At 46.1% G+C, this 27,119-nt stretch overlaps 1 protein-coding gene across 4 annotated transcripts in view; it reads left to right on the plus strand.

Moving 5' to 3' along the window:
- Positions 1 to 27,119, plus strand: part of LOC138511206 (sialic acid-binding Ig-like lectin 12) — a 515,336-nt gene that overhangs the window by 146,189 nt on the left and 342,028 nt on the right. For all 4 annotated transcript variants that reach the window (XM_069626734.1, XM_069626735.1, XM_069626732.1 and 1 more), the window contains exon 3: positions 24,343 to 24,774. In XM_069626734.1, the coding sequence (XP_069482835.1) occupies positions 24,343 to 24,774 (432 nt within the window). The remainder of the gene's footprint in view (positions 1 to 24,342; positions 24,775 to 27,119) is intronic.

Here is a 27,119-nt window from a genome sequence, read left to right on the forward strand (position 1 = left end):
GAAATGTGATGCTTGATTCTGATTTCATCGATGATGTTAGAGGCGGCATTACAAAAGGTTTCTGGTGATGTTTTTTGGGGGTTCCAATATATGTTGATGATAGCAAACGGTTCGAAGGAGATTTTGCCTCTTGGCGAGGATTTCTCCGGCCATGTAGCCAAAATTGCCAGAAGTCCGTAGGATGCTTCTATTTTCTTAGAGATGTGTATCCCTGAGCCTGTACGGACGGCTATAAGTAGGCCGGATGATGGACGTCCAAGCGGGCCTTTATGGGCCGGAGAAATCTCTATGTTGTAACCATCCAGAACCGGTTTGTCCAGTAGCCACGTTTCCTGAAGACGGTTTTAGTTTCCAGCTGCGTTCAGGTATCTCCTCCTATTGTCAGTTGCTCCAATGATAACTGTTTCATTCTCGAGCTGCAGTTTTTGTCCCTGGAAGCTCCCCAGACTTTGGGATGCTCACAGGGTTTCTTGGGCCGTGGTCGGAATAGTCTGTTCCTCCTGGACTACCTTTGTGTTCCCAATTGCCTCTGTGCACAGCGTCTCGTGATGCGTCACCCTGCTCGTCAGGACAGAATCTCCCAGGTTTCCTCATCCTCGGATGGCTCTCTTCATGTTGGTTTCCCGCTGCTATTTTATATTGTCTATGACCAATCAAGTACTGTGAGAGACTAGACTATTCACTCTGGTTCTCTGGAGTGATCCTCCTACTCCTGGTCATTTTCGTCTTCACAGTACTTGCATTGGAGCGATATGGAAAGCCTATTGTTTTCCCTGGTGCCTTAGTCAGGTGTAACAAATTAGGATGCCTGACTTTACAACAAAAGATATTGACACTGGAGGGAATTAGGGAAGAAGGTTTTGCCTTTGGCAAAGAGAGGGTGTACTAAAATAGAGGTATACCGCACTCTCAGGGAACGGTTGTCCCTAATCCCATGAGGGGTTTCCTCTCCCATGCGACCCAGGGGGTCTATTGTACTGTGGATGCACTGCCCTGGCCCCATGAAAAAGATCTCCCCCGAGGGGAGAAAGGACAACATTCTCAGATTTGTCACAGCAACCAAGTCCTTGACATAGAATAGGAAATTGTGATAGAAATGGGTGCAAATATTTCATAGCGAAACGTCCATTGCAATGGCTGATGATCGCCTTAGTAAATTGCTTCCCGGGACTTCTCCTTTTAGATGTGAACTACTGTGTTTATTATCTTTTATTTGTATATAAGCATTGTCTGGCTTTTTCCATGAATGTTGACAGGGGGATGTTCTGCCCATGGAGCACGTCAACAGAGGCGTTGTGGTCCTTCTCTTCAACTGAGAAATGCAGATGTTTTTCAAACATGCAACCGATTCTATGAGGAACCTAGCCAGATGATCACCCATGTCAATATCATTCTCTGAGTTGTTTATGGATTCATACCTCACGTAGATGTATTCTTCAGGATAACTGTCAGTGGTGAGTGAGGCCTAGACATCATGGTATGAACATGACTTCTCAATTCCTTTTTGAAGTGAAGTTCACATTTCACTGAGGCAGAATTGCACACTTCTCTTAAATGATTTTCTCAATCACAGTTACTGCACCTGAGTTCCATTGTGGGACATATCCGTTCATAAAGAAATGACTGACCACACCTGTAGCATTTGCCATATGATAGATTCCTGCTGGTGGTCATGTTTGGTCTGTATTTGCTTTGTTGACGCTTGAGAGATGTGATGAATGGATCAATCTGTGGGGCCTGGGTTTCCGCCCTAGCTTCTGTTCATGCAATGGTGAAAGTAGTTGTTAGTGGGAGTGGTTCCTTCAGCAGCTTCTTGTGAAATGTGGATGGTAGACAACCTCCGTCAATGCCCAGTCTAATTGATCCTTCATTATTAAATCTGTGAAAGCCACAATGAACAACCACCTTGAGAAGCCTTGTTGCAAACATGCCCATGGATTCTCCTTGAAGTTGGCACGTGATGTTAAAGGTGTGTCAATCATGATCCATGTTTCCCTGAGGATCCAAACATATACTAAGAACCAAGACATTTCTTTAGACCTTTGTATTAATAAATTTGCTCTGGCAGTAGAGTAGGAATCAGATCTTCTACTTCATCACCTACCAAATTTTAATTGTGGGCCTTGAGATCATTTACAAACCTTAGTATTTATCTTTCCCACTTGGGTCCTAGAGCCTAACAGTCGGACATGATATTGGATGGTGAAAAGCAGCTGCACCTGGCTGGTCAGTCAGAGGCGGTTCTGAATCCGACATGTTGAAAGTCAGGTATAGCATAGTTGTAATGGCTATAAGAATGAAGGGCCTGACTACTGTTGACAATTCCTTCTCAGTGAATGGCTGAAAAGTTGTCAAGGTGCAGGGTTGTAGGGATGTGATTGAGCTCAGGTCTGATCTTATGGACCGAGTTATCCGCTGGTTGCCCAAGTGATGGTGTATCTGCCACACTGAGGAGGAGGTGGTATCTGTTGCAGAACTGTTGTGATGATATCGGTTTGCTGATGCTAGCAGGTGGATTCTCAATGGGCTTGATTATTTTTGACATTCCTTTTGGTGAAGACTGTGCTTGTTCTTTTCGATTGGCATAAGGAGCTATCTTGGCTTTCCAGGATTCCACCCTGCACATGCAAAGTTGTTAGTAGTAAGCGTGTTTGCCGATGTTGCAATAATGTTTCTCCAGATGTGTTCCATCCATCTAGCTGCCATTAATTTCTCTGAGTGTTTGGAAGGCTTCTTCAGAGCCAGATTGAGAGGTGCAAGGTGCCCATTAATGGAATATATGTCGTCCTTTGTCCAGGTTCATGGTACACCACGTCGCCGTCTCCAGCTTAGAGGTACCAAGGTCTTGTAAGTGACTCCAATCAAGCAATCCCACTAAGTCAGTGCCTTGTCTGGGATGCCCAAGGGAAGCCCTTATTTATGTATTTTTATGACAAGTTATAATCTGGATGATGAACCCTTGTATAACACCCCTCTCTTAGAATCCCCCTTGTCCCCACTGAGCCAAGAAGTAGGCTTGTTTTGCAAATTTAGAAGGTTTATTTTAAAAATTAAACTATATATATATATATATATATATATATATATATATATATATATATATATATATATCACACTTCTGTAAATAAATAGATAATGGATAGTACACTTGTGAATATGAGCAGTAATCAGCAAGAGGTAATCCTACAGTAGCACAGTTCTTGGTTACTTATGAATAGGAACAGAAGAATGAAGTGGGAAAGAATGCTTTATATGGTTCAAGGAAACGCAATGATGAATGAAATGCAGTACAGCAAATAACTTGATATGGCTTCAACAAAAGACACTGTAATCACTTTTCCTTGACAATTCACTCCCCCCCTTTATGCAATATAAGGAGATGGAAAGAAGACACACAGTTCTCAGGAATGCAATCAAATATAATTCAGTTCCCCCCTAGAAAGCTTAGAGGAAAACAGGTATGAGTTTTAACACAGGCAAGATACTTTGATGTGGTTGCAATTAAGTGACAAATATGCTAAAAAGGCTTTTAATTCCCTATAGGGGGTTCAAGGTGGGTGATATCTAGGTTATATTAGTTAGTTCAGGCTCACTTTAGCAATGCTCTATGAGTAACTAGCAGGTTAAAATGAATTTTAGCAAAGGAAAGCAAGGAGCTGCTGATTTTTACACGTGGCTGAAATTGTGCAAAATGTCAAATTGCGGCAAATTTAATCGCGTGCGTCGAGCGTAAATACGGAGGCCCTATAAGGAGTAGCAAGTCGGTTCTAGGTTCTTTGGAATCTTAGCTTTAAGATGACAGTTAAAACTCGCTCCTAGCACAAATGGTTCCGGAGATACGGCCGATTTAGTCAAGGTAGTTTTTCGGATTTTAAATTTTAAAGTTCAGAATGACAGGAGACAGTTTTCAGTTTTAAAGATGACAGAATGACACGATTCTAGGAGGCAGTTCTAATAGGCTAAAATAGTTTGGATTAGATTATTTTAAACTAAGAGATTGGTTTTGGCACAGTGAGTACTCACACTATATTTTTGAAATAAGCCGTCAAGGTCTGGTCAGGTTGGACGGGACTTCCGGCGGGTGGTTCTGAAGTCCCGGCTATCTGGGTCAGCTCTGCTCTCTGGGTCTGTCAAGTACCGGTTCTGCTCACAAGGGTCTAGTTTGTGGTTGTCTCTGGTTCCGGATACAGCACTGCTTTCTGGATACTGCTACAGGTTCTTGCAAAAGTTCTTGGCAAAAATTCAAACAGCTCGCCCGGCTGTTGAATAGTTTGGTTGGTTTTGAGGCCTGCTGAAGAGGATTCAGCTTGTGGATTCAGGCCTCTCTGCTACAAATTCTGGAGTTAATTTCTGCTACAGGTTCTGGAGATTGATGGATTTGAAGTCTGGATCTCTGGATGTGAAGTCTGAAGTCTCCCGGCAAAGCATCCCGCAAGAAAGTGGAAAGTGAATGTTCCTACCTGTCCTGCACTGTCTGCTCTTATGTGTTTAGAAAGTGGGTGTGTGCGTGGCATAACTAAGCCTGCCCCTCTCTACTTGTAAGTGGCCCAATTCTCCCCTCTCCCATGATTGGGGGAAGGAAGTGGATTGTCATCATGATGAGGTCTGTTTATGGGTCAGAGGAACCTCCCCTGGTCAATTTGCCCACAAATCTATATTTGATTCAAATACATATTTCCCAGATACACAAGTGGTTGACATTACATGTACATATTACAGATGAATTAAGACAGGTCTCTGTTCAAGCCCCATGTTCCTGCGAGCTGGGATTCAGAAATGACAACATTTTGCGCTTTTTGGTCGGTTTACCAATATCGGACATTTACCAAAAATTACACAAATGTGCGCAAGGAGTATGGACATTAATTGATGAAGTGTCAGATTTTTAACATGCAGACATTTGGAGTAAGACCCTATTTTCCGCTAGCAACCCCCCAGAATACACCACAGGGTCCTAACACCTCTTAAAACGTGCACAGAAAAATCACAAGGATACTTATATAATTCTGACAAGTCCGTATTATGAATTATCCATCTTTTTTAAAATTATGCTCTGGCCCAAAGGGGTGTGGTTTCCCCCAAGCACATAATGGAGTTTCTGGTTTGTCCACTTCCCCCAAGCTCAGCTTGCCCTCACAGGCACTGCCCCTCCCAGTTTCTCCCAAGAGGAAGCCACTTTACGGCCCTCCCAATATAACATTTGCCTGAGTCCAGGACAGGGCTTTGTTCAGTTTCCTGTAGTCCCCAGGTGCCACTCCCCTAATTCAATCAGAGAGGTGTCATCTCCTTTTGGCAGGGGCCGCAGGATGCAGCCAGGCCTGGGAAGAGTTGTTGAGCCAGTTCAACTCCTGTAGGGGGTAGTTGTCAGGCAGAATTCAGCTAAATGTCACTTTAGTTCCCATTTTTCTACATTCAATCCAAACTTACAATTTTTACACATGCAGCTAGAACACTGATTCTAAGTTCAAAACTATGACATTTATACAATTGCAACCTATGTGACACTCACAAGTAGGTCACTCTTTTATTCTAAACATTTCGATTTTAGTGGCTTTACCCCCAAATTCACTTAAGCTGCTGACATCCCCAGCTATTTTTTTTATATATACATTAAATAATTACTTCCTTCAAGTCATTTCAGAATATAGTTTTACATTGTATCCACCTCTTAGCAAGTCTTTCCTTGGCCTGGTTTGGGTTCATTTGTTCAGTTTTACACAAAATTCTGGTGGTTTTAAAACGCCGGCTTTCTGATAGTGGTGAGCACCAGTATTGCATCCCTTTTGACATTAATAAAATGAATTCCCCACAATTCTGGGTTGCTTTTGGCAATCAGCATTGCCATTCCCAATGGTTTCAGGCTACTGTGTGTGTAGCCCAATGGTGGTTTTAGGCAGTGCCCTCCTGTGCTCACAACATAGGCGAAAATGGGTGGCAGCCTATTCTTCATGTTTTCCCTGTGCACTCTCTGGGGAGTTCTGTCCATCATGATGTTTTCAATGCCAGTGCTGCACAGTTTTATGGTAGGGCTTGGTTGCATGGTTGAAAACAAACCACAAGCCCACCCTCTTGCGATGGCCATTCTGATCTTTCACTGATGTAACTCGCAAGATCTGGGAGGTTCGCCTCATCTTCTTCCAATTCCGTAGATGGCACAGTTCAGCATCTTTTCCTCCCTCCAGTCGATCAATCAGTTCTCCTTGCTGGTCCTGATGGGAGGATTGGGCGGTACCTCGGGCCCCTCGGATCTTCGCTCCCGGTCCCCAGGTCGCCTCCTTGGTCAGTCTCTGTGGTTTCATCTCTCCTAGGATGATAGAGCAAAAGCGGCAATACACATTCCTAGACATTTTTCCACCACTATTAATTTTGTGGGAAACATACATTTTATAAATCAGAAGATATGAACATATACATTTTTTTTTAAATTAGGAGATAAGAACATATATATTCAAGAATCACAGAATTTTATATGCTATATGTGGAATATTTTAGGGTTGGAACTGAATTACTCTGGAGCGGCCCCCTCTGGGATTCCAGTGGATTCCTCCAGTTGTTGCAAAGTGTGCCTGGGATGGCAACACTTCAGCTGATTAATATGGACCCACTTATCTTCCCCTTCCGCCAAATTACCTTTGGGGATGCAGATTTTGTAGGCAACAGGGGAGATCTTGTCTATAATTTCAAAGGGGCCCTTCCATGTAGGCAACATTTTTCGCTGTTTGGCCTGGTTTCTTTGGAAATTGTATAGATAGACCCGGTCTCCCACAGTATATTCCTTCCTGGTGGTCTTCAGGTTGTAGTGGGTTTTCATGCTATCAGCTGATCTTTCTAGATTCCGCTGAGCATAGGCAAAAGCATGTTGAAGGTGTTTCCTTAAATTCTCCACATACTCATGAGTTGTGGAGACATTTATCAGTGTCTGCTCTTGGGTCCTGCAGAGCAAATGCTGAGGAAGCACCATCTTGCGTCCGGTCATCAACTCAAATGGTGACATTTTAGTTTCAGATGAAGGGGTAGATCTGATGGCCATTAGGACCAGAGGTAATCGGATATCCCAACTTGGCCCAGAATCTGTCACAAACTTTTTAAATATGCTCACAATTGTCCGGTTGTAGCGTTCTACTGCCCCCGAAGAAGCTGGCCTGTAAGCAATATGTAGCTTCCTTTTGACACCCAGTATCTCCCACATCTTTGTCATTACTTCACTGGTGAAGTGGCTACCCCTGTCTGACTGAATCCTTTGAGGTAGACCAAAACGGGAAAAGATGTGGTTAATCATCAGGGCAGCTGCTGTTTCTGCCTTGCAATTTGGGGCTTGGAGACATTCCACCCACTTGGTAAACAAGCATGTGACCGTCAACATGTACTTATTCCCCCTAGCAGAGCAAATCACGGAGCCTACAAAGTCGATTTGTAAATCTGACCATGGCAGTGTCATTCCCCTCTTTTGGAGAGGCGCACGGTGTGTGAGGGATGTTGGCTGAAATTGTGCACACACAAGACACCCCTTCAAGTATTGGTTGAGGTCCTGGCCCATGTGTGGCCAGTATGCAACCTCTCTTAAGATTTCAAGTGTCGTATGAAACCCCCTATGACCGGCGGTGGCCGCATCATGGGCGTGACTTAACATCAGGCTTCGGAATGAGGTAGGAACCACCCACTGATCATGGCCGGCTTGGGATTTCCTTAACAACAAAACGTCTTGGATTCGGAACATTTTTGGACATTTCATCAACACTCTTAGGTCCTCTTTCCCAATGTAATCGGTATCCGTCAGGGGAAAGTTCTCAGGGTCCTCAAGGTGTTGGTAAAAATTACCAATGATTGGATCCCCCTTCTGAGCTGTAATTAAATCAGCATCAGGGGTCTCCTTACTCCATTGGGCAGTTGAAAGATCATTGTGAGCATTTGTCTGGGACCTAGTGATAGCAGTAACCTGGATTTCCCCCAACAGGGACTCTATTTCTATTAGCTCCCCTTGGATGGCCCGGTTTTGGCCAGCTGATCAGCTAAGTCATTTCCAGTTGTGTCTGGTCCCTCTACTTTGGAATGACCCTTGATCTTCTTCCAGTAGATGGTCATCCCATTCGAGGTGACCAGATCATCAATGTTTTGGATTAACTTCCCATGTTTCAGGGGTTTGTTATTAGCACATAACATGCCTCTGGTTTTCCAATTAACCAGGTGCTCCACGAACCCGTTCCGTACATAATCCGAATCTGTGATTATGACCAGTTCGTGGAGTTGATGTTGGACAGCCGTGAGGATGGCTTGATGCACAGCCATCAATTCTGCCACCTGACTACTTCGGGGACCAATTTTGTACCCAGTGGAGGGTTCTGGAAACTCCTTCATCCATGCATTCCCTACGCCGGCCACCAGTTCTTTCTCCCCATTGTTGTCAACATGGTACGAGCATCCGTCCACATAGACAGTGGGCATTCCCTCACACTTGTCTTCTTCAAAGACTTTGTGTGTGGAATTAAGGTATGCCTCCATGTTGTCCTTGATTTTTAGACTTTCGTCCTCGAGACAGTTTTCTCTGGCACAATCATGCAAGTCAGCCAGACCTTGCGCGAGGGGACTCTTCTTGTTTTGGCCATATCTGACCTGCACAGGAAAGCCTTGCATTGGCAGAATCCAGGAAGTAATTCTGAATTACTCACATTTCCGGCCCGGATTCTGTCACTTTGGAGATATTGCAGAGGCTGCTGTGGAGACTCCACTATGATGTGTTCCCCCTGGATAAACGGGCGGTAATTCTTCAATGCCCACACCGTTGCCAGGAGTGCCTTCTCACAATCGTTGCATTTTTCCTCCACAGCGGATAAAGTTTTGCTCGCATAGGAGATTGCTTTATTGACCTTGTCATGCTTTTGGTATAATACTGCCGTCAAGCACCTATTAGAGAACCCTGTCTCCAGGAAGAACTCCTTGTTTCTGACAGGGTAAGCTAGGCAAGGCGCTTGTGAGAGGCCTCTCTTGAGTTGTCTTACTGCCTCAGATTGTTCTGGACCCCATTCCCACTTGACCCCCCCTTCAAGAGATGAATCAGGGGTCTAGTGATCTCTGCGTAGCCCTCAGTGAACTTTCTGCTGTAATTAGTCAGTCCAAGGAGGCTCCTCAGTTCCTGCAGAAGTGTGGGGTCCTTCAGTTTCTGGAGTGCTTCCACTTTCTTTTCCTGGGGACAGAGACCCTGAGGAGTAATCTCATGCCCCAAGAAATTAACACGGGTTGTACACCACTGTGCTTTCTGAAAGGAAAGTTTTGCTCCGGCGGCCCTCAACTGTGTCAGAACATAACAGATCTCCGCTATGTGATCCTCCACAGATGAACATTTGATGAGGACATCATCTACATAAGCCAGGTTACCCCTCGCACCCAGGTCGGGCATGGCCTTATGTAGGAAAATGTTGAATTCATTTCCTGAGTTGAGGTATCCGAAGGGAGTCCAGGTCCATGTGTACTGCTGGCCCCCAAAGGTAAAAGCCAGTTTGTATTGGTCCTCCCTACTGACAGGCACGGTCCAGTATCCATTGGTCAGGTCTATTGCTGTGAATACCTGTGACCCCTGAATCTGGGCCAGCCCTTGGTCAATGTAGGGCAGAGGCCATCGGGAAGTATGGACCCGTTTGTTGAGCTCCCTAAGGTCAGCGCAGAGTCTCCACTGGCTGTTTGGCTTCAATATTCCCAGCACCGGATTATTGAAGGTGCTGTGTACTGGACGTATTATTCCCCGGTACTCAAGGTTTTTTAATTATTTACAGTAAGGGATTCCATGGATGCGTGAGGAAAACGATATTGCTTCACAAAAACTGGAGTCATTCCATGGTCCGTGGGAATTGTTGTGGTGTGGATATCGGTGCGACCACAGTCATATGAGTCTACCGCAAAGAGATCTTGGAAATCCAAGAAAACTTGTTTCAACTTTTGCTTCTGTTCCAGAGTCACACAGGCATCCGCTAGGTTGACTCTCTCTTCCACCATCTGCCTGAAGCCTGGAAAGACGTCTTGTTTTGCTATCTCAGCGGCCTCCTCCAGCTGGGTGGAGAAGTCCCTGGTCAGAGTGCTGATTTGGACTGGAGGCTTCAGGTGGGAAAGGCAGCCCTCATGGAACTGGAACATCACCTCATCCCTCCTGAAGTCACAAGTCACATCTTCCTTACCATAAGGGCAAGAAGTGTACACCAGGAGGTTCCCCACATGCCGGGTGAAAATCCTGTCTGATGTTGTATTGTCATCACTGTCACTGTCAAAACAGTCCTTGGGGATTTGCCCTAACAGTTCATTTCCTAAATCAATGGAGAAATGTTGCTCATCAACCGCCATTCCAATGATGGTGCCTGCGGCTAGAGTAATGCTCTGTAAATCGCTGTTATCCACCTCTATTGGAATGGTGTCATGTTCTATTTTGATTAATGGTGTTGGGTTTACCCCTAACCCTTAGATGAATATAAGCATCAGGGTTTTTCAATCTTTGTCCTCTTTTAACTTTCACTTCCAGGGAGAATTGTCGGGTCCTTTCTGGGATGGTGACTTCCTCTTTAATCTGAATTTCAACTGCATAAGGTAGCAATTGAGCTGACCTAAATGCTTTTTCTGGATCATCAAAACCCATGGGATTATCTGCTAATCGGGACCAAGCTTTGAAGTTTATTAGGTCCAAACTAATGGCGAAACGATTGAGAATGTCACTGCCTAAGTAAAAGGCGGCAGTGACGTCTCGCACGACCCAACAATTATGGACTATGCTCTTGTTGCCAATGGAGATTTTGAGCATACACCTGCTTGGCAGGAGATGTTTGGAATTGGGTGCTTCCAGGTCCATTTCCCATTTATCTATCAGTTTGAATGTGGGAATGGCTGGATCTTTTGGGAGTTGGCGGAACATGGCTTCGCTGATGAAGCGCTTACCGTTGTTCACACACACTTGAGCGAGAACAGAGTCCTTCCCATCATTTAACTGAACCGGGATGAACAACTGATCTCCAATTTGCTGAATATCAGCCAGGCTCTGAGCTGATTTCACATTTTTCTGGACTATAGGAGTGGGAGTGTCTGATTGTGGATTGGTAAATAATTTCAGAGTGTTTCCTTCCAGTGTGGAATACCACCTTAAACTGGAAGGAAGGTTGATTTTCAGAGATAGAGAGGACCCCCCATCACCAGTCTGTTGTCCTACTGCTATTACTGTCACGTCTGGAATTTGGTTGTTCTGGAAGTGAAATTCTACTTGGTCAGATTTTTGTTCAACTATGTGGCAGGTGCCATTTAAACTAACATGGTTGACACTCTATTTTAATTTTATTGGTCGGCTAGTCTGGGTCCAGAGGACCTTGTTTACACAATCTATTAGGGGTGACAACCTTCTCAGGAGGTCGTTCCCTAGTAAACAAGGGATGCCCTGTGGAGTCACTACTATGACCGGGTGTTTCACCTTGTGTCGCCCAATTTTTATGTCCAAATCTGCAGTCCCCTCGACAGGAATTTCCTTCCCGTCAAAGTTCTGCAGTTGTCCAGGAAGAGAGGTGAGAGGAATACAGTAATTCTCCCCCCTTCCTGCATTTAGTTCATCAAAGGCCCTTTTGGACAGAAGGGTAGCTTGGGATCCAGTGTCCACCAGTGCCAAAATTGTACCCTGCCACTGTACTTGTACCGGGGCATAGTATCTTCCCTCCTTCTCCTCAAGGGGGCACAGATAATGCACATTTTTGGACAACTGGTGGGCTAATTTTCTGGTTTTGGACATTGCTAGCGAAGAGATTTGGGCAGAATTCTGTGGAGAGCCTCGGGAATCTAAAAGAAAAAGTTGGCAACTGGAGATCAGAGCCATTGTGGGTTCCCCTGGTTCCGGTTCTGGGCCGCCCCCCCTTTTTGGAGGCAGTCACCAGGATGGGTTTGAACCAGGGGATTTCGGTATTGTGAGTTCTGGGATGAGATGATGGGCGGCGGTAGCTCAGTCTCCATATCTCCTCAGTCTGGATTGGAATCCCTTGGGACCCATTTTTCTTTGGGATAAGTTCCCCCTTCTCTAAAGGAGAAGATCCTTTTCCCAGGATCCTCTGAGGATCCCTCTCCCTCAAATTGGAAGATCTGTACCTCCTCCACAAACTGTGCCTGTTTGGGCACTTTGTTTCTCCTACCCCCCCCCCTCTGCTCTTTTGGAGGCAGACTTTCAGGGGCAGGAGATTTCGTTTCCGGTTCCTGGGTTTCCAGGGGCTGTTTACAAGTGGGGAAGGAAGCTTCCTCCAAGGCTTTACACCCCCCTTCCCTTTGTGCCTTCTCCCTGGGAACCGGTGGGTTATCGGGGTGCTGCCCCCGTCATTGTTCTGGAGCACCAGGTCCAGAGTTTGGGGCGTTCTGTGCCGGCATGCCCATCTGAGGGTTCTGTTGCGCCCTCAGCATGTGACCCAGATCCCGTGCCATGTTTTGGACCTGGCGCTCAAGTTGTGAAACCCGCTCAGGCTGATACTGGGTTCTGTTTTCCACCCTGGGCTGATCCCGGAAGGGTAGCTATCCCTCCTCTCGTAATACCCCGGGTTGGGAAGATTCGGGTACCCCTCCACCCTTGGCCTCCCCTCTCCCCGATTAGGTTGTCTGGGCTCAGGGAATTGGGGAAAGAAGGATGGATGATTTTGGGGCTGGAATTTGGGTGGTTACCTGGGGAAAAAATTCTGCCCAGGGTTTGGTGAATTTCTGCCCTCCTGGAGGAAGTTAGGAGGGAAATTCTCTGGGTTAGGTGCTTGGCCGGATCCCCCCCCTTGGGCTGGAGGAGTCCACACATAACCCAGGATGGGTCGGTTTCCCTTGTAGTGGGGACTTACATAATCAGGGGAGCGAGGGACCCCATTTGTGGGACAACCTCCTTGACTCCCGGTCTGTGACTGGCCCGAGGGCCTTCTGGTGTTAGAGTTATTTGGTGCAGGCAGGTTTTTAGGCCCCCCCATCTCCAGATCTAAAACGGGGGCAACCTTTACCTCTGCCACCTTGGCAGCAGCAGGGGTGCTGTTGGTTTTGGGGTTTTTCTGTGCATTATTTTTATTTTCTACGGGCTTCTGCACCTCATAGATCCGGGTAGCCTGTTCAATGACCCAGTCTAGTGACCTCTTGTCGTGAAAATCCCTCACTAGCTGGGTCATGATGTATTTGGGCAAGGCATGGAAAAAAGTATTGACAAACTCTTTGCTGTCTGTGCGCGCCCTTTTGGTGGTCTGCGCAAAGGCACACTTCAATTCTTGCACAAATTCTTGTGGGGCCTGATCCTCCCCACATTGCAAATTGTAGGCTGCCTTGCGAGCCTCTTGGGAATTTCTATGAACAGAAACATGTTTCAAGATGGCCGCCCTATATGCGGACCATCTTGAATGGTTTTGGTCCTCCAGCCCTGCAAAGAAACTGGAGTATTCTGGGGAGAATGTCCATTTGACGTACTGGATGCAGCTACTGCTGTCCTTCAAATGGAAAGTCTCCATCATTTGCTCATAGAGCTCCAAGTGTTCCCAAACAGAATACTTGACGTTCTTATGATAAGGCGTGATGACACTCCATATTGCCTTTATTTGTTTCAATGGGTCCTTAAGCAAGGCCCTTTTTGCCTTATTGGCCTTTTTGGTTCGGGTCACCCTGGTCCATTCATCCTCTGACTCTGAAGCACTTCTCCCAGAGGTGCCCGTCTGATTTTCCAGGTTTTCTCGGATTCTGCGAGCCTGGGAGTGGCTGGCAGAATGTGGGAACCTGGTCTCCTGTGTCCTGTGACGCTCAGAGGAGTCTTCAGATCCCTCCTTGCTGCCAGGATTTGATGGGTACCCCCCCCCCACTGACCTAACTGGGCAGAGGTTTTCAGGATGCCCTTAGTGGGCCTACTCTCCTGCGGCTCCCCACTAACTTACACTGTGCTTGGGTGCCCATACCCGGATGCCCGCACCTCCATTCCTGGGTGGTACTGGCCAATGAGCCCCATACTTTTAGCTGGATAGTAATCTGCCATCCCTGTGGCCCTGTGCTCATGTGCGCCAGGGAACATGGGGTGGCAGAGTCCAGGGACTGGTAGAGACGAAGGCCTCTGGTACTAGGGCTCCTGAGGTTATGCTAAGGCGTTTCCCTTTCCCAGCGAACTTCATCTCTATCAGCCCCTGCTCCCTTTTGCAATGCAAGAGCCTGGGCTTTCAGCTCCTCAACCAAGGCCTTACTCGACTCTATCAATCTCTCCTGCATGGTTACCTGTTGCTGGAGCCTATCATTGTGCTGGCAGAGAGCCTCATTCTCTCTCTGTGCCTCTTGATTGGTCCTGGAGTACTGGGCCAGTCTTTGCTGCAGGAGGGTTACCTCCTGCGTCCCATCCCTACTGGCCTGCTCCTTTCTTGCCAGAACCTCTTCCACCCTCTTGGTGTGCTCTAACAGGTTCTGATGCTCTTTATGGAGGTCACCAAGCCCCTGGAGGGCCAAGTGATTTTCTTCGGTTTTTCTTTTTAAATGGCAGACTTCCTGGCCTAAGGTGTCCCTTTCCTAAGAGTCTGCATCTGTGCCGCCAGGTCGTCCCTTTGCCTTTGAAGGGCACCAGCTTTCTGGCGCTCCTGATCAAACTCTGCCTGGGTATCCAGGTATTTCAGGACCAGTTTATTGCTCTCTGCCTTTTCCCTATCTAGGTGACTTTGCAGGGTGACTACCTGCTCAGCACATGCCCTATTGAAATCTAATTGTTGCTCCAGCTTTTTCTGGCTCTGCAGTAGGGAGTCCAAACCTTCTTGGTACTCCTTCTGTAAGGCCAGAAATCTGGTATCCTGGTCAGACTTTTCCTGTTGCAGGATACACATGTCCTCTTTGATTTTAATGAGATACTGTCTGCTCTCATTTTCTGACTCCTGGTTTCTGTGCATCCTCTGCTCAGAAGAGACCAGGTCAGATTGGGCCTTCTCTAACGCTATCTGTTGCCTATTTGCCAGATCTTGGCCTTCAGCACATTTTTCCTGCATGGCTCCCATATATAGATACAAATATGCCGCTATCCTAACCATCTTGTCGTGTTCATCTTTAGCTTTAGGAGCCATGCATAGTTCACTCAGGGCCACATGTAAGGGACCCTGATCTCTCCAGATATCTGACCAATTGCAGTGACCTGTTGCGTGATTGCCTGCAACCACGCATCCTGGCGCTGCTCAATCCATTCACCTCCCACAAATAGCTTATGTAAGAAGTGCTCTCTGGCTATTTTGATGTCTACCAGTGTCGTCATTCTGGAATTTGAGTTCCTTCCTGACTTACAGAAGTTTGTATTTTATTTTGCAAAACAGACCGTTTCCTTAGAGCGTTCCTTTGAGGGGTGCTTTCACAGTGTAAAACAGCGTGGTGATCTAACCGGATATGTGTATCTGGTCAGTTGGCACACTGTATTAAGCTGCACAAGTGGTAAATCTAACCCAGAATATCCCGGCTCCGAGCCCCCACTCTGTAAGTGACTCCAATCAAGCAATCCTACTAAGTCAGTGCCTTGTCTGGGATGCCCAAGGGAAGCCCTTATTTATGTATTTTTATGGCAAATTATAATCTGGATGATGAACCCTTGTATAACACCCCTCTCTTAGAATCCCCCTTGACTCCACTGAGCCAAGAAGTAGGCTTGTTTTGCAAATTTAAAAGGTTTATTTGAAAAATTAAACAATATATATGTATATCACACTTCTATAAATAAATTGATAATGGATAGTACACTTGTGAATATGAGCAGTAATCAGCAAGCGGTAATCCTACAGTAGCACAGTTCTTGGTTACTTATGAATAGGAATAGAAGAATGAAGTGGGAAAGAATGCTTTATATGGTTCAAGGAAACGCAATGATGAATGAAATGCAGTACAGAAAATAACTTGATATGGCTTCAACAAAAGACAATGTAATCACTTTTCCTTGACAATTCACTCACCCCCTTTATGCAATATAAGGAGATGGAATGCAATCAAATATAATTCAGTTCCCTCCTAGCAAGCTTAGAGGAAAACAGGTATGAGTTTTAACACAGGCAAGATACTTTGATGTGGTTGCAATTAAGTGAAAAATATGCTAAAAATGCTTTTAATTCCTATAGGGGGTTCAGGGTGGGTGATATCTAGTTTATATTAGTTCAGGCTCACTTTAGCAATTCTCTATGAGTAACTAGCAGGTTAAAAGGAATTTTAGCAAAGGAAAGCAAGGAACTGCTGATTTTTGCACGTGGCTGAAATTGTGCAAAATATCAAATCGCGGCAAATTTAATCGCATATGTCGAGCGTAATTACGGAGACCCTATTAGGAGTAGCAAGTCCTAGAATCTTAGCTTTAAGATGACAGTTAAAACTCGCTCCTAGCACAAACGGTTCCGGAGATACGGCCGATTTAGTCAAGGTAGTTTTTGGGATTTGAAATTTTAAAGCTCAGAATGACAGGTGACAGTTTTCACTTTTAAAGATGACAGAATGACACGATTCTAGGAGGCAGTTCTAATAGGCTAAAATAGTTTGGATTAGATTACTTTAAACTAAGAGATTGGTTTTGGCACAGTGAGTACTCACACTATATTTTTGAAATAAGCCATCAAGGTCTGGTCAGGTTGGACGGGACTTCCGGCGGGTGGTTCTGAAGTCCCGGGTATCTGGGTCAGCTCTGCTCTCTGGGTCTGTCAAGCACCGGTTCTGCTCACAACAGTCTGGTTTGTGGTTCTCTCTGGTTCCGGATACAGCACTGCTTTCTGGATACTGCTACAGGTTCTTGCAAAAGTTCTTGGCAAAAATTCAAACAGCTTGCCCGGCAGTTGAATAGTTTGGTTGGTTTTGAGGCCTGCTGAAGAGGATTCAGCTTGTGGATTCAGGCCTCTATGCTACAAATTTCTGCTACAGGTTCTGGAGATTGATGGATTTGAAGTCTGGATCTCTGGATGTGAAGTCTGAAGTCTCCCGGCAAAGCGTCCCGCAAGAAAGTGGAAAATGAATGTTCCTACCTGTCCTGCAATGTCTGCTTTTATGTGTTTAGAAAGTGGGTATGTGTGTGGCATAACTGAGCCTGCCCCTCTCTTCTTGTCATTGGCCCAATTCTCCCCTCTCCCATGATTGGGGGAAGGAAGTGGATTGTCATCATGATGAGGTCTGTTTATGGGTCAGAGGATCCTCCCCTGGTCAATTTGCCCACAAATCTATATTTGATTCAAATACATATTTCCCAGATACACAAGTGGTTGACATTACAGGTACATATTACAGATGAATTAAGACAGGTCTCTGTTCAAGCCCCATGTTCCTGCGAGCTGGGATTCAGAAATGACAACATTTTGCACTTTTTGGTCGGTTTACCAATATCGGACATTTACCAAAAATTACACAAATGTGCGCAAGGAGTATGGACATTAATTGATGAAGTGTGGGATTTTTAACATGCAGACATTTGGAGTAAGACCCTATTTCCCGCTAGCAACCCCCCAGAATACACCACAGGGTCCTAACACCTCTTAAAACGTGCACAGAAAAATCACAAGAATAATGATATTACTTATATAATTCTGACAAGTCTGTACTATGAATTATCCATCTTTTTTAAAATTATGCTCTGGCCCAAAGGGGTGTGGTTTCCCCCAAGCACATGGTGGAGTTTCTGGTTTGTCCACTTCCCCCAAGCTCAGCTTGCCCTCACAGGCACTGCCCCTCCCAGTTTCTCCCAAGAGGAAGCCACTTTACGGCCCCCCCAATATAACATTTGCCTGAGTCCAGGACAGGGCTTTGTTCAGTTTCCTGTAGTCCCCAGGTGCCACTCCCCTAATTCAATCAGAGAGGTGTCATCTCCTTTTGGCAGGGGCCGCAGGATGCAGCTAGGCCTGGGAAGAGTTGTTGAGCCAGTTCAACTCCTGTAGGGGGTAGTTGTCAGGCAGAATTCAGCTAAATGTCACTTTAGTTCCCATTTTTCTACATTCAACCCAAACTTACAATTTTTACACATGCAGCTACAACACTGATTCTAAGTTCAAAACTATGACATTTAAACAATTGCAACCTTTGTGACACTCACAAGTAGGTCACTCTTTTATTCTAAACATTTCGATTTTAGTGGCTTTACCCCCAAATTCACTTAAGCTGCTGACATCCCCAGCTATTTGTTTTATGTATACATTAAATAATTACTTCCTTCAAGTCATTTCAGAATATAGTTTTACATTGTATCCACCTCTTAGCAAGTCTTTCCTTGGCCTGGTTTGGGTTCATTTGTTCAGTTTTACACAAAATTCTGGTGGTTTTAAAACGCCGGCTTTCTGATAGTGGTGATCACCAGTATTGGATCCCTTTTGAAATTAATAAAATGAATTCCCCACAATTCTGGGCTGCTTTTGGCAATCAGCATTGCCATTCCCAATGGTTTCAGGCTACTGTGTGTGTAGCCCAATGGTGGTTTTAGGCAGTGCCCTCCTGTGCTCACAACATAGGCGAAAATGGGTTGCAGCCTATTCTTCATGTTTTCCCTGTGCACTCTCTGGGGAGTTCTGGCCATCATGTTTTCAATGCCAGTACTGCACAGTTTTATCGTAGAGCTTGGCTGCATGGGTAAAAACATCCCACAGTCTGTGAGTAGATCTCCCAGCTAAACACATTTTCATGCTCATGATGGTGTGTTCACACTCACGAACAGAAATATAAGGTGATTTCCCCAGAAAAGGGAAGAGTACTACTGTTAAGCTTTTTGTTTATTTACTTTATTTGTAATGCGCTGGAACAGAGCCCAAGGCATAGAAGCGCAGGCAAGACAGACATCAAAACAAATAAAGGAAGTATCATCAGTTTTCCGACTTTATGGAGGAGGAAAAGAGGATAGCAGAAGATATTCGATTAGGAGGATCTGAATTCCATCCAATGTGTGTCCAGCTGTGTTGGTGGGTCCTGTAAGTAGATGCAAGTTGGACGAGTTATCTGAATCCACAGAAAGGTTTATGATGGATGGCAGGATGGTAGATATTAGATCAGCAGAAAGGTGAGCACACACATGTGAGTGATGGTGCAGTGCAGTAGATGGGATTTTCAGAGTGGCATAGTTACTATGGGTACTGTCACTGTATGGGTACATTGCTTATGTATGAACTCAGTGCCACTCTCTTCTTGCTCTTACAGCTGACAGAAACAATATTGAAGGATGATGGCTTTACAAAAACGAGGTATATCCATCCGTTAGCCGGTGTCGGTGATGACGGTAAAGTCAGGGTTGCACTACACGAGAAAGTCATCGATGTCAGAGCTCTGCTTTAATGTAGATCGGCTGTTGATGAGGAGGCAGATGGAGGGTGGTTTGTTTCATTCTGGCTCATGGGCCTCATTGGTGACCCCAAGGCGTTTTTGGCAAGGAGATGTGGCTGGGTGCTGTGTTGCCCAGTGTCCAATTAAGGCTTGACTTAGGTATTGCCATGCCCTTCCTTCATAAGTGCTTATCCTGCAATATGTATGATTAATTTGAGGATGAGTTTTTTTTCTGCCTCAAAGAAGCAGTGGAGGTTCCTCTTGGAATTGTGTGCGTAGTATAGTAGAGGTTTCGAGGTGTGGGTTTTGTTTTTTTATATGGGGATGGCCGGTGTAGTGATGGATTGTAGATCTAGCGGGGTTCCTCGTCATAAGGAGTTGATTTGCTCTCCTCTATTACTTGGTATGATCCTGGCTTGTGATATGTGAGCCTCTTTTTATTCCGAGGTGGACTGTGTTCTTTGATTGGTTTATTATGCAGGTGTGGGCGTATTCCTTTCTTGGTATTGTGGCAGGTAAAAGAAAGATGGACTAGTGGGGGCATCACACCCAACTTACGATATATACTTTGAAGACTAATTTGCTGGAGTCTAACAGTTGTGGGTTTTGTCTGAATCCGCAGCTACACTGATTCCGCTGACTTCCTAGTTCCTCTCTATGTGGTGCTTGAAGTTGTAGGTGAGTGTTGTGGCGCTGCCCCTTTAAGGGCGCGCGCACATGACGGGGTGACATGCCGCAGACCGACCGGGGAGACCGCACCAACAACACTGTGTCCGTGTGTGTCTGTGAGGGGTGGGGGGCTCACGGGCCACATGGATAGCAGCAACAGTGGCGACGAGTCGGGATTGTAACCCGGGCACAGCAGTGACATTCGGCGGTGATTTCTGTGATGTGCTCTTGATGGGCTTACATGAGTATCACTGTTCGAAACATGCCGCGGAGACGGATACAAACCACGCGGTTGGCGGCCATCTTACAATCCGGGCATAGGAAGGTTGTGGCTTCTTTGTGAAGACACAGTGAGCCATCCAGACTGTATGGGAGGATTTCTGGCATCTATCACTGCGGTTACAATAAAGACAAGTCTTTGTCAATGGGTCTACATGTAAGGTGGCTTGACTGGAAATAAAGCGTGTTGGGCACCATCAAGGACTGATGTATTGGTTAAGCAGGTGCAGGTAGAAGCTTGGGTGGGCTGAGAACTTTTGGAGGGAACAGCCAGTGAGTCCATATCGAGGAAGTATCGAGGAAGCACATGTCCAGATGGTGCAGTGCAGGTGTATATAACATGAAGGATCAAATATCATATGGTGCATTCTTGGATCAAATCTTATGAGGGAGATCTGGAGGAAATAACACCGGGGAACAATCAGGAGCCAATGTCACAGGGGTACAATAAAGCCCTGGGCAAGAATTGTATTTGAGACTAGAATGATGGCCTCAACCCTACGCTCTCTGACCTCTCAGGAAGATGTACTGTGTGGGACAGTAGTAATAGCCAGCACTTTCTGCTCTTGCCTCTTAACACCAAATGTAGCTCTGCATCATTCGAGTGGCTTAGATTGCCGATGCACTGTTGGCTATTTATTTCTCTCCAACTGCGAGAATGAATTGCAGAGATGTTGGCCAATACCGCCAGAACTACTACACCCTGTATCAGCCTGAAGTTCTAGCACCAAAATCCTGGAACTTACTGCTACCTAAATTTAGATCGGCAACATCACGCATGGCCTTCAGAAAGGCACTGAAAGCCACTTTATTCAAGTAAACATATACCTGTCCCACTGTTCCCAGATACCTGGAACACGAGTAATGGCTGTAACCAATCTTTTACTGTACCCTCATATTGTGCCTATGTCAAGTGAGCTTTCCGTAACAGCGCCACGATGCCCGAGGGCAGTTGTATGCTTTAAAAATGCAAATAAAATAAAATAAATAAATATGCACACACGCCCCATGTGCAACTGTGTCATGGTGCAAAGATTTAGGAAACAGGGCTCCGCTGTGTTCTCTACCTCCGTGGAAGGTTCACAGTGCGTGGTAGCAGTGAAAGCCTATCGCATGCCACTCCCATCTTCGTCTCTGTCATCCATGCTTTTAGCCGCTTTTCGTACCCCTATATGCCATCAACTGCACTGGCGCCAGGGTCAATGCCTCCTCACCCTGTATATTTCTAGGCCCCAGGCACACAGCAAGGGGCATCAGAGAAGGTCACACATCTGCCAGCGTTTGGTTGTGAGAGCAGGTGAGACAAATCGGGAGTACGGTCTACTGTGTCATGCTGGAGAGTACCTTGGTTGCTCTAGTGTCTGCTCTTTGTGGCTAGGCAAACCAGCTTGGCAGTCTATATGGGAAACACCTCCTCTCTAGGAACATGCTGGCCTACCTCAGTGACCTTAGTTATCAGTCCAAAACCTGTGTAAAATCCCACCCACTGTTTAATACACACTCTTCCGTTACTTCAACTTGGCAAAAGAATTATAACCATGATCATGACTGCAAAGCGCCCGACTTCTCCAAATGTATCGTTGCTCCCAGTCTCAAGCACCATTTGTCTTTAGCCGGTTAGTCTTGAACTTAGAGCTCTGCAACACTGAGTCTCGCCCTGCACCTGGCTGGCTGCTAATACAATTCTCTGTTCAGTCCTTGCTCAGATAATTAGGAGCTTGATAGATATTATCTTCAGGGCAGGCCTAATGCCTGGCTCATTCAAAACTGGGATGAGGGACAATGTGGTCGTTTAGCAGTTGCAATCTTTGGATCATAACAACTGCCTGTTCCCTAGACAGCTATTCACACATTTGAACTCAGGCAGAGTAGACTCAGCATTTCATCCTTGAAGATCCTTCTCTTTCCTGTCAATCAATATATGGAACTCAATGTCCAGGTGACTCTTCCCAGAGAGCCATCGCCTAATCTCAAAACACCAAACAGAACCTTCAACCTCTAGCTACCCCAGGGTGGGATTCCTAAGACACATAGATGAACTAGCCTTGCCCTGCAACTCCCAAGGGTTGCACCACCTGAGTTTTAACAATATAATAACCATCACAAAGACTGATCAGAGCACCACCCCTGAAACCAGGATGAGATGGAGACTGACTCGCACTCACATTTTCAATATGGCTGTGCACATCCTTTAAATCAAGAACGCCTTGGCGATCAGCGCCAAGTTGGGTCACTCCTCCCAACATTTTCTCCCCATCAAACACAAGACACTGACACCACCACCACAATGGCCCCCAGAACAGTAACACCACCTCATCAAGATGGACAACGACGCAACTTGAATTCTACTGATTCAAAATCACCCTACAATTCTAATAGAAAACCTCAAGCGACCCAAACCACCGCCACCATCTCCAACCTTTCAATCTACCAGCACCTTTGACCTAGTCATGAGGACTATAACCCGATGAACCTAAAAGAAAATCAGCCATGTTAGCGGTCAGAGAGGGAACAGGCAGACGTTTATTAGCATTACGTTCTTGCAAGAAAAAAATGTGCTTCTCATAAAAACCCTGCAGACCCAACGAAACTCGCTGCGCCCCCAGTCCAGCTTCCCTTACACCCCTCAAGACGACCAGACCCATGTCTCCGAAGTAACATACATAGACCTTCCCACACGCGCCTCCTGCCTCCCATATAACAATAGAACCCTTTATGCCTCCACGTATGTCTGCCTTTCAGGCCCACGGGCCCGGCACACCGCGTGGCCACGTGGCAATCGATTTCCGGGACAGCGTTGGGCCTTCTTGGCATCATCACCATGAATAAACAGAAGATGTTTGTGATAAACTACTGACTGAACTGTCATTTTGACTTTTGCTCCTTCTTAAAGACCACATATTAGAGTGTGGATGTTATTTAATACTTACTACTTGAAGGTATAACCACAAGAACATTACAAGTGATTGGTCTGGGCATCTAGCCGTAGGATAGTGTGCAGGGGACGTAAGTTCCCAAATGGGGAACTTTTTCTTTGTAATCGATTTCCGGGACATGATGACAGGTTTTCACAATGTCTGGTTTCTTCGTCCTCAGGAAAGGAGCTTAGGTACTCCACCCCCGGATGCAATTCCTCTCCCCTGTGTGAGGCATATTGGCGTTTTAAAAGTTTGTAACAAACTGAATAAAAATAAAAAAAATAAAAAATTGGCGCTACCATTTGGAACCGTTTTAATCCACAAAATAGCGGGCAGGTGGCGTTCACCCAGTCACCTTATGAGCACTAGTAAATCCCCACATAGTATGCTTCCTGGGGGGCACAAGCCCATCTCAAAGTCATTCACTTGAGTCACACCTTTGGGGAAAGCGGAACCGTCAACAAAGTCTGCTGTGATTTAAAGAAAAATAAGAAACTCTAGGGCAGGTTGTATATAGGTGTGGTGAAGGCATCAGAAAAGAGAGAAGACCCTCCATACCTGAAAAAAACGTATGAACCTTCCCCATCATCTTCATCCCCCCTCCCCCATTTGTCTCCCTGCAATGACACCATTCTACTACATCTTAGTTTCTAAGGTGGGGGTCCACACGTTCAAAACAAATGCCAGAATTTTGCCTGCTAGCACCATCCCAACTACAGGGACCTGGGTGTCAAATCCCGGCTTCGCCACTTAAACAAGGTGTGTGCTCCTGGGCAAATCCTTTTATCACACTATGCCTTACCTGCCAAAATTAGAGGTCTCTACCAGGAATTCAGCTCCCGCTGTCTGTTACCTTAACAAACAAAAAAAGCCCCACTCCTGATATTGCCACATGGGTAAATATCAACAGCGACACTTCATATACTGAACGCCACAGTGTATGTGTCTCCTGCCGTTACTCATGGCAACGTGTTTTTAATTTAACTTCCGATTGCACCTGTGCGTATTAAAGACTCATTCTGTGATATTCTTTTTCTGTAACATCACTGATGTCACTATTTATGCAAATGAGCGGCGCCCACACCTCTTTTGCCACCCAGGGGCCCGCAAATCCAAGGGCATTGTTGTGTAATGTTATTCTGCATTTCTGGGATACATTGGTAAATTAATAAATCAATGCAACGCTGGCAAGAGTCATGAAACGAGGCTGCTAATGAGCTTCCGTTCTTTCTTTCAGGGTCCAGCGATGTCCATCTTAGAGTCTGGACCGTTGAGGGAAAGCTGGGCTGGTCGATGACCACTGCAGAAGAAATAACCGGATGGGAGGGGCAGTCGGCCGTGCTCCCCTGCACCTTCACATACCCCAAAGGGGACTACAGGGGCGACGTTAAGACCATCTGGAAGACCCCCACAGAAGCAACTGCAATAGATGGGGGCTTCTTTCAGTGCACCGTCCATAACAGCAGCAAAGGAGAGCAGGACTGGGACGAGTGCATATCCGGAAACGAGCGGTACAGGTTGGCGGGGGATCCGCGCCAGAACGACCTGTCCCTGGAGATCAAAAATCTAAGCTTCACCCAGAAGGGGAAGTACTCCTGTCGCGTGGAGCTGACAGAACGGAGCGGTGCCATGTGGGAAACAAAATATGACACCGAGCTCCTTGTGCATGGTGAGTGTGTACCCCGACATGGCATCCTCAGAGTTAATACCTTTTATAGATACTTGTATAAAAAGTGTTAACTTTAAAGTACCTGTGGTATCTAAAGCCATCGGTACTCTAAAGCTGCGTATTGTCAATGTCCACTGATTTAACCTTCAGCAATTACATTTCGACTCTTCTACGCTTTGATTGAAAATGGTCCACTGGTAAATTAGCTAAGCCTGACCAGAGGCCTCTGATTGGCTGTGGGATGACTTGTTTATGGGATGACTTTGAGGTCCTAGTGGCCATCCACCAATGGTTGTCTCACTTTGCCATCAACATGCACCACACAGAAACAGGGTAGGCCCTAGGCACAGGCAGTCTGTGCTGTAGCCCAGGGCCCTGAGCTTGTGGAGGCCTCGCAGCAGCCAGCTACCGCCTGTATTTGGAGTAACACGCGTTGTATTAAATGGGGTCTGCGCTGCTTCCAGACAGGCTCTTTTGTCGGTACTAAGTGAAAAGATAGTTTTCACTTTACCGGGTGCAAAACAGATCGATTTAGAAAGACTGCTCTGTGCCCGCATAGAGCTGTCTTTCTAAATCGACTGGCACGCCCCGCCGCACACAAGTGCGCGCGGGGGCTGTCAGGCACGTCGAGATCTGGAGGAGTTATTGCTGGAGTGACAGGTGAGTGTATGTCGGTCTGTGTGTATCTGTGTGCGTGTGTGTGTGTTTAGTAAGTGTATGATATGCAGGGATGGAGTGGTGAAATGCAGATGTTCGGGTGGGGTTTAAACCCCCGATTAACAATATAGCCAGCGGGAGAGGGTGGGGTAGGGGAAGGGATCCCCTTGTGAGGGGGGTAGGGGGGTGCAGTATGTGATATTTCGGCATTTTGTGTTCGGTCTGTAAAATGCAGAAGCATGACATAGAACCCTTTTTTCTGCCTGTCCAAGCAAGGTCGACATTCTTCTCCCCTCCCCACTGTGACACGCTGTAGGCAAATAACCCACTGGGGTCAAATAAATAATTGACTACTTGTCACTCTTTGTCTTGGTGGCACATGGAAAGTGGAAGCTCCTCATTGTGGGCACCCCCTGCCAGCTAAACAATCCCGACCCATCCTTTTCCTCCCTCAGTATCGATGGTTCTGTCATCCCCAATACTGAACATTGTGAAAACCCTGGGCGACCACCTGGATGCCGAGCTGACCAGACACATTAATGCGCTAGCTTCTTCCACTGCCCCCACATCCAGACTCATCTCGCTGAGCAGGCAATTCCTCTCAGCCAGTAACTGCCTCACACTTGCAAGAGCGCTTATCATCGGCAGGAGTTGGACTATTTGAATTTGCTATTCATGAGCACAGCAGCCTCCAACCTAGCAAAACTCCAACTCCTGCAGAACAAAGCCCTTCGAGCAGCACTTGGCCTTCGCCGACCCGACCGCATCCCTGCAACCAGACGTGAAGTCCACTGGTGGCCCATCCAAGCACGCATCGATTTCAAAACTCTGACATTGGCCCACCGATACATCCACAAAGAGGCCCCCCCATATCTCAACAACAGTTTAACCCAAAGACTCCCGGTGCCATCCCCGAAATATCCATTACCTGCATTTTGCGGTTCACCCCTCGCTACAAAAAAGAAAGCCGGAGGGGTCAGCTTTGGGGTCACGGCTCCACTCTCTGGAGCTCCCTTCCGGCCCACATCAGAAACAAACCCTCCCATAGCAGGCCTTCAAAAAGCTGGCTCTTTGGTCAAAAATGACTAATTCTACGGTGTACTGCTTACTGTACCTCTACACCGGCAAATTGACCTATGTAACAAACGCTGTGATAGCCCATGGTCCGGCCGTTACAAAAATGGATAAAATAAATAAATAAATATTCATAAGTAATCATTCATTTAATGAACCTTTGTTTGAGACAAGAGTTGAGACAAGAGTTGCTAATGTTGTTGCTTAAATCGATGCCCCAAGATGCTCCCGGGAGGATAGCTCAGCGGCAGCGTGCGTGTCTTGGAAGCAAGACGACACGAAGCAACAAACAGGTTCGATCCCCGGGTCCGCGCTTAGAAACCTCTGAGTGTTTAAGCGCTTTATAAATACAGTAACTAAGTAAAAAAAAAAAAAACACAATTACGCAACTAAGAAAAACAAACAATTCCTGTAACAGCGCCTCGATGCCTGCGGGCTGTGTGAGCGCTTTATAAATGTAAAATAAATAAATAAAAGAGTACTGACTTATGCCAAACAAAAAAGTTGTAACTATCCCCTCATTTTCATGTGTTCTTGTTTGACACACTAAAACATGCTGTTTTTGTAGATTGGCACATTGTCTCACATCTTGTATGAAGCATGCCTCTGTCAGA

Source organism: Ambystoma mexicanum, chromosome 6p, assembly GCF_040938575.1.
Source record: "Ambystoma mexicanum isolate Mex_15411 chromosome 6p, UKY_AmexF1_1, whole genome shotgun sequence".
Taxonomy (NCBI): domain Eukaryota; kingdom Metazoa; phylum Chordata; class Amphibia; order Caudata; family Ambystomatidae; genus Ambystoma; species Ambystoma mexicanum.